Genomic DNA, 6,494 nt, shown 5'->3' on the forward strand with positions numbered 1-6,494 from the left:
GGTGATAGACACCCTCAACAGGTTGTTGGACAAGTCTAGGAGCTTGGGTTGCTCCGCTGCCTACCGCCTCGGGACTTGACAGCGACTATCTCACTGTACGCTGGTTTAAGGTGTGCATGCCACTTCGCTTAGGAGGCTTGGGTATACCGGGCCTCGGTAGGGCAGCGACTAGTCTTAGGCGATCATCTTCGACAAGGCTCGGCTCAGTTTAGTTAGCCTCCTATCAAATCGAAAGCTAGGCAATGGGCAAGGGCGGGTGTGAGAGGGTGTGCCGCCATCTCGTAGTTTGTTCAGAGGGTGCGTTTGGAGCGAACACTTTAGGATTCGTGGGTGGGATCTGACGTGCACGAGGGCGTTTGCTCGGAATTCTTGAAAATCTGACGTCAGTTTTAACATTTAGGAAAAAGAAAACTGTAAGGATAGCTTGAAGCATTCTCTGTTTTTCTTCGCTCCCCCTCACAACTGTGTCCTACGGTGCATCTAAGTGCACACCTTTGCTATTAATAAGATGTTATATCTCTCCAAAATTTCCTCTATTTAGTACTCCCTCCGTCCGGAAATACTTGTCGGAGAAATGGATACAAATGGATGTATGTAGAACTAAAATACATCTAGATTCATTCATTCCTCAGACAAATATTTCCGGACGGAGGGAGTACCAATTTTGAAAAGCTAGTTCCAATTGCTTTACATACGCAGCAGTGTGCTGCTGCTCCTTTTGAACTTTCAAGATCCCATAGCATTTCTTCCAAAAAAGTGTTGCTGAGTGCAGCTGACTGCGCTTACGCTATTTGTATAATTTAGGTAGTTCCACATCAAAAAGTTAATTGCTCTTGCGCCATGTAATGTTAACCATGTGCTATTTTCCCTCCTATCAGATTCAAGCAGTACTCAAGAAGTACGACGTCTTGTTAATAGCAGATGAGGTAACCTAAGTTTATGAGGTAAAAAGAGAGTAAAATAATTTCTTGGTGCAAAATTTATGTAATTAGCCCTTCAGGTCATTACTGCATTTGGGAGATTGGGAACCATGTTTGGATGTGATATGTATAATATTCAACCAGATCTCGTCTCCATAGCAAAGGTGAGTTGCTGAGGCCAGTCAGTACCAGTAAAATACCTAATTGTTGGATGGTAACTTCCTGTCTTCAGAGAGACTGATTAATATTTTCTTTTGTACTATTCTTATTTTTTAATCTGCCAGGCTCTTTCTTCGGCCTACATGCCAATTGCAGCTATTCTTGTTAGCCCAGAAATAGCAGATGTAGTTCATTCGCAGAGCAGTAAACTTGGTAAAGCTAATTCTATTGCAGGAACTCATCTTTTCTCTTGCTACTGTATTCACAAGCACTTCTATTGTTTGTTACAGGTTCTTTTGCTCATGGCTTTACATACTCCGGGCATCCAGTTGCCTGTGCTGTTGCCATAGAAGCTCTGAAGATCTACAAGTAAACCACTCCTCCCATAATAGTACTGAACAATCCATTTATGTTGATATATGTGTCTGATGAATCGTTTCCATAATTCCTATTAGGGAAAGGAATATTACCGAACATGTCAACACAATTGCCACAAGGTTCCAAGAAGGAATCAAGGCCTTCTCAGGCAGTCCGATCATCGGAGAGGTAGTTATTATGTAGTTTAAGTTTCTTTCTTTTATGACTATTTACTTGTTCCTTTGTTGTTTAAACACATAATGTCTGCACTCCTCTACACAGATACGTGGCCTGGGATTGATACTTGGAACTGAATTTGTCGACAACAAGTCGCCAAATGATCCATTCCCTGCAGAATGGGGTTTGTACTTTATACCTTTTGTTCTTTATTTTTTAGCAGGATTTACTAGCATGGAAATTCCTAGTCACTAGCAATTTTTTCTCTGCAGTCCATGCTAGGGAAATTTGTTTATTTACCACCAGTGTAATGTAACTGTTGAGTTTTTAGGCAAGTTAGGAACTATAAAGCTAGAAGTTGGAATGTTAAACTACCTAGTTTTTTTTTCTGAGCCAAGATAATTAAATGAATTAACCATCTGTGGGACATCACTAAACTAGTAACAGTACTTTTTTTAGATGAACTACTAGTAATAGTACTTATCAGCAGCCAACACGAAAAAAGGGGGATACCAATCAGTTGAGGTTAGGACTTGAACAACTTATCTTCCGAGTTAAGAGTAACTTGCACAGAAATAAACCATCTCAAGAGTAAAAGAAGCCTTCAAAATGACATGGACAACTGAGTTTCTTATGGTTTGATGATTTCAGGGGTTGGTTCAATATTTGGTGCCGAGTGTGAGAAGCGTGGGATGCTTATCAGGGTCGCTGGGGATAACATCATGCTATCACCTCCACTAATAATGACTCTCGATGAAGTTGAAGAAGTAAGATCAGACTCTTTGCAATATGCAATCTTTCTCTTTGGAATCAAACACAAACTGACTGAAAATTGTTCAAACCATGGCTCTGCTTTAGATTGTGAGCAAATATGGCGGCGCCCTAAAGGCCACAGAGGAAAGAATTGAGGAGCTTAAATCAGCCAAGAGGTGAACAATTCCAATTTGCTGAAAGCCTCTAGCAATGATTGGTGATGATGGTGACGACAATGTACAGTTACTTGAACAATTAGGTGCCAATAATAGCACATTGAAAGCCTGAAAATTGATCTTGATGTGGAAATGTCAGTTCTTATTTACCATCTCCAGTCACAGAATAGGCACGTTTGTGACCGGAGGGAAGGGCTGCAGTGTTTTTCCAACTATTATGGCAACTCTTTGGTGTCTTTCTTCAGCGTCTTGTTTGATAAAAAATAACTTGGTAGTGTTGCACTTCCTGAATTAAATTAATCCGCTAAGCTAAATATAGTCAAGTCCTACAAAAGAACTGATGTTAAGAAAATAAATACTCCCTCTGTCCCAAAATTACTGTCTCAACTTTGTACCAGCTCTAGTACAAATTTGTACTAAGCTCAAGACGCTTATTTTGGGACTGAGGGAGTAGTGGACAGTCCAATGTACGCTTGTGCCACATGTTGACAGTCGGAAGTTCCATGTGTGAATTCAATACATCATATTACAATATTCTACTCCCTCCGTTCTAAAATAGATGACTCAACTTTATACTAGCTTTAGTACAAAGTTAGTATAAAGTTGGGTCATCTATTTTGGAACGGAGGGAGTATGTTTAAACCTAATGGTTAGGTAGGTCATATCGTCTGTTTAAAAACAAAATACTCTTTTCTTAGGGCTTTCCGAAATGAAATACTGAAAAACATGGCCACGTGGGACACACAGGAACTGTATGAAGCTAGATGTCATGCCATGTTGAATCCTATATAATCCAGGGGCATTTTTTCTTTGGCTCTTATCTTTTTTTGTTCAGTTTTCTTGTGGTTTATGTTTTTTCTTTATTTTTCAATAAATTCAAATAAAATACAAACCAAATTCAAAAAATGTGAAAATTTTACTATGAAAGACCCTTCTAGGTGCTTGTATATTTTTGCCCTGAGATGAGATCCGAGGAGCTTGCTACCAAAAAAACCGGAGCTCAAATTTTGTTGCAGCTTTGGACATTTTTTTAGCTCCGTTTCTTTTACCAAGCTCATCGGATATCATTTCAGCACCTAGAAGAATCTCTCATCTTTGGTCCGTAAAAATTTCAGACTTTTTAAATCTATTTGTTTTTTTATTTACTGTTCACTTGGGTGCAGATCCTCTCCTAAATATCTTCACTTTTATCAATGCATCGAGATTTTTTTTAAGCTTTGTCTTTCTCTTTTGTTTGCTTTTCTGATCACAAGACTTCTCAGATAATCGGCCACGGAGGTAACATACGTCGCTTGCACCACAATAATTCTAGCGGGTGTTCCTATCTGTATATTAAAGACATGGAAATAGACAGGCAAACAAGAGGGATCGAATTATGACCTCACACAAAGAAACGATTGGTGTCATCATTTGCACCACACAACGCCAAAAACCCATTCTTGGCAACAAAAGGATAGTAGGAAAAACAGAGTGTGGTCATCTCCAAGACAATGAGACGATCCTACGGCATGCCAAGTCCCTCAAAATGTTATAGATCAAATACAACACGCTCTCTACTCATGTTAGTTCACAAATGTTGCGCACCACTGCAATGTGCAGTCCACAGATCATTACCCGTTGCCGCTGACCTTCTATTACTCCATCTGCTTCACGAACTCGGCGAACGCGGCACACGACGAGCCACCTTCCTTCCACGCCGCCGCGGCGCTCTCCTTCACCGCCATGGCCCGTTCAACGACCGCTCGCCGACCTTCCGACTCCATGTCCATGATCTGCCTAACCGTGGCATCGACGTTCTCGGCCGTGACAAGCACCCCGGGTTTGTTATACCCTTTCACCGCCACGCCAACCTTCATCTCCTCGACAATGTACACCTTGTTCATCCACTGCTCGGCTTCCAGAGGCCAGCACGTCCATCTGTGGCACCCAGGACGCGGTCACCACGAGGCCCCTACCCGCCGTCCGGGCCAAGAACCCCTCGGGGAGGAGAGACAACGTCGCATCCGGCTCGCCCGCGGCTGCGGCGAAGGCAGGAGGCGCACGCAGCACCCACAAGAACCTGTGCGCGGACATCTCGAGCCCCTTGGACATCTCCCTGATCTGCTCCAGCGAGGCCGTGCACCGGCTGCCGAAGCAGATGTACACGACGCTGCCCTCGGGCTGCGCGTCCAGCCACCGGAGGCATGGGTGCCTCTCCTCCTCCTCCTCTGCGTCGCCCTCCGCGATCAACGGGCCTACGCAGTAGACCCGCGGGGCGGCAGGGCCGCGGAGGCAGCGCCCGTCTCTAATCGCCGCCACCGCCGAGCCCTCCAGCGCCTCGAAGGTGTTCACCAGAATGCCGCGCGCTGCCGCCATCCGACCGAATACGTCCAGCACAGCCGCGTACAGGTCCGTACCGCTGTCGAGCACCGCGTCGACCAAGTGAGACGCCGGCATCGTGGGCACGCCGGGGAACGACACGGGCGCGTCGCCGAGATCTTTCACGTTTCCGCCGCTCCCGGAGCAAAATGAAGGCAGCTCGAGGAAGACACTAAGGTTGGCGGCGCCTGTGCAGTAGAAGAGGTGCCCTGGGACGCCGACCTCCGCGGCGACGTCGAGGAGGCAAGCGGCGAACATGTCGGCCACGAGCGCGTGGACTGCGGGGAGGCTGCGGAGCAAGTCTCGCAGGCCGGGCGCCTGGGAGCGGAAGGCGGCCTGCATGCGGATGAACGGGTGCGCGGCGTCGACGGAGTGGTGGTGGGCGGGAGGGAGAGGGAGGGAGTGGACGGAGAGGGAGGGGAGCCGGGAGGCGTACCGGCCGATGGTGGAGCGGAAAGCCGGGGAGGTAAGGGTTGGGTCCGGGACGGCGACGGTGACGGCAAGGCCACGACGGAGACAGACCGCGGCGAACTCCATCATAGGCGTGAGGTGGCTTATGCTCTGGCCGGGGATGAGGACCACCCTCCTCGCCGTCGCCATTGGAGGGTTCTTCTTCTGGTTTTGTTTTGCTTTGGTTTGTGGCCTGTGAATTTCGGGTTTGGACGTGGACCAGCCGAAAGTGCGAAGCCTTGTGTAGCTTCTAGGCGGCTGTCTTATCAGTACTACTAGTAGCCTAGTAGGTGCACTTCTTTGGCCGCGCTAGGCGCCAGCCGGCCGGCCAGCCCAAATTTCTGCGGGTCGGCTGCGTAGCGTTAGATCGAGCGGGGATGAAGGGCCCTGATTATCGCATGGGCTAGGGTGTCGTCTTCCTCCCACCCCCAAACCCACGCCCCCCTCCCCACACGCTTCAAAAATAAAGGACGATGGCCGCGCTCTGGCCGGGGCGTCCAGCTATGGCCCTGTTTGGATACACTAACATAATTAGAGTGAGAGTTATTTTCTAATCCATTCTAACCCAAATAAGCACCGATTCACCGGGATAGTTGGGTTAGATGGAACTAACCCACTCTAACCCTTCTTGTTTGGATGCTTTTGGGTTATTTGAGCCTCCAACTAACCCAAACTAGTTCTAACCCCGTGATCCAACATATCCTCTAACTTGCACTCTGACTTGCACAAGGCAAGTTAGAGAGCTACAGTATCATCTTGTGTAAAATGGTGAAGGGAAGTCAGAGAACGAGCACTGTTTAAAAAATAATGTTCTTCGCATATTACTGTACGTAATCACTGTTCTTAAATCATTGTGTTAGGCTGCAAATTACAGGAATCTAGAGAAGGGAAGTCAGGCTACTGTAGCTTACCTGACTTCCCTTCCTATGTTAGAGCATCGGGATCCCAGCTATATGCAGTTCTGCTGCTGACCATTTAGCTCCGCCGTCGACACGGATGCAGCTCCGCCATTTGTGCGACTTCGTCGCCCCTCCCTGTGGTTGTAGCTCCGTCGATTGACGGTTGCGACATCCCGTCTCCTAGCTTTGGTCAGTGTTGGGAGTTGTCGCCGTCCGTGTTGTTCCAGCCCAGCGCAAACCGCAAA

At 47.0% G+C, this 6,494-nt stretch overlaps 1 protein-coding gene and 1 pseudogene across 1 annotated transcript in view; one reads left to right on the forward strand and one right to left on the reverse strand.

The window, feature by feature from the left end:
• LOC119339000 (probable gamma-aminobutyrate transaminase 3, mitochondrial) overlaps positions 1 to 2,824 on the forward strand; it is a 6,647-nt gene extending 3,823 nt beyond the window's left edge. The window contains exons 11-19 of the mRNA XM_037611191.1: positions 401 to 413; positions 879 to 926; positions 1,001 to 1,084; positions 1,205 to 1,292; positions 1,370 to 1,448; positions 1,535 to 1,625; positions 1,719 to 1,797; positions 2,265 to 2,380; positions 2,472 to 2,824. Coding sequence (XP_037467088.1) covers positions 401 to 413; positions 879 to 926; positions 1,001 to 1,084; positions 1,205 to 1,292; positions 1,370 to 1,448; positions 1,535 to 1,625; positions 1,719 to 1,797; positions 2,265 to 2,380; positions 2,472 to 2,546 — 673 coding nt within the window. The 3' untranslated portion in view covers positions 2,547 to 2,824. The remainder of the gene's footprint in view (positions 1 to 400; positions 414 to 878; positions 927 to 1,000; positions 1,085 to 1,204; positions 1,293 to 1,369; positions 1,449 to 1,534; positions 1,626 to 1,718; positions 1,798 to 2,264; positions 2,381 to 2,471) is intronic.
• A 1,094-nt stretch (positions 2,825 to 3,918) lies between these two features.
• LOC119341905 lies at positions 3,919 to 5,746 on the reverse strand (annotated as a pseudogene).
• Between the last annotated feature and the right edge of the window lie 748 nt (positions 5,747 to 6,494).

The sequence above is a fragment of the Triticum dicoccoides genome, chromosome 7B (assembly GCF_002162155.2).
Source record: "Triticum dicoccoides isolate Atlit2015 ecotype Zavitan chromosome 7B, WEW_v2.0, whole genome shotgun sequence".
In the NCBI taxonomy this organism is placed as follows: Eukaryota; Viridiplantae; Streptophyta; class Magnoliopsida; order Poales; family Poaceae; genus Triticum; species Triticum dicoccoides.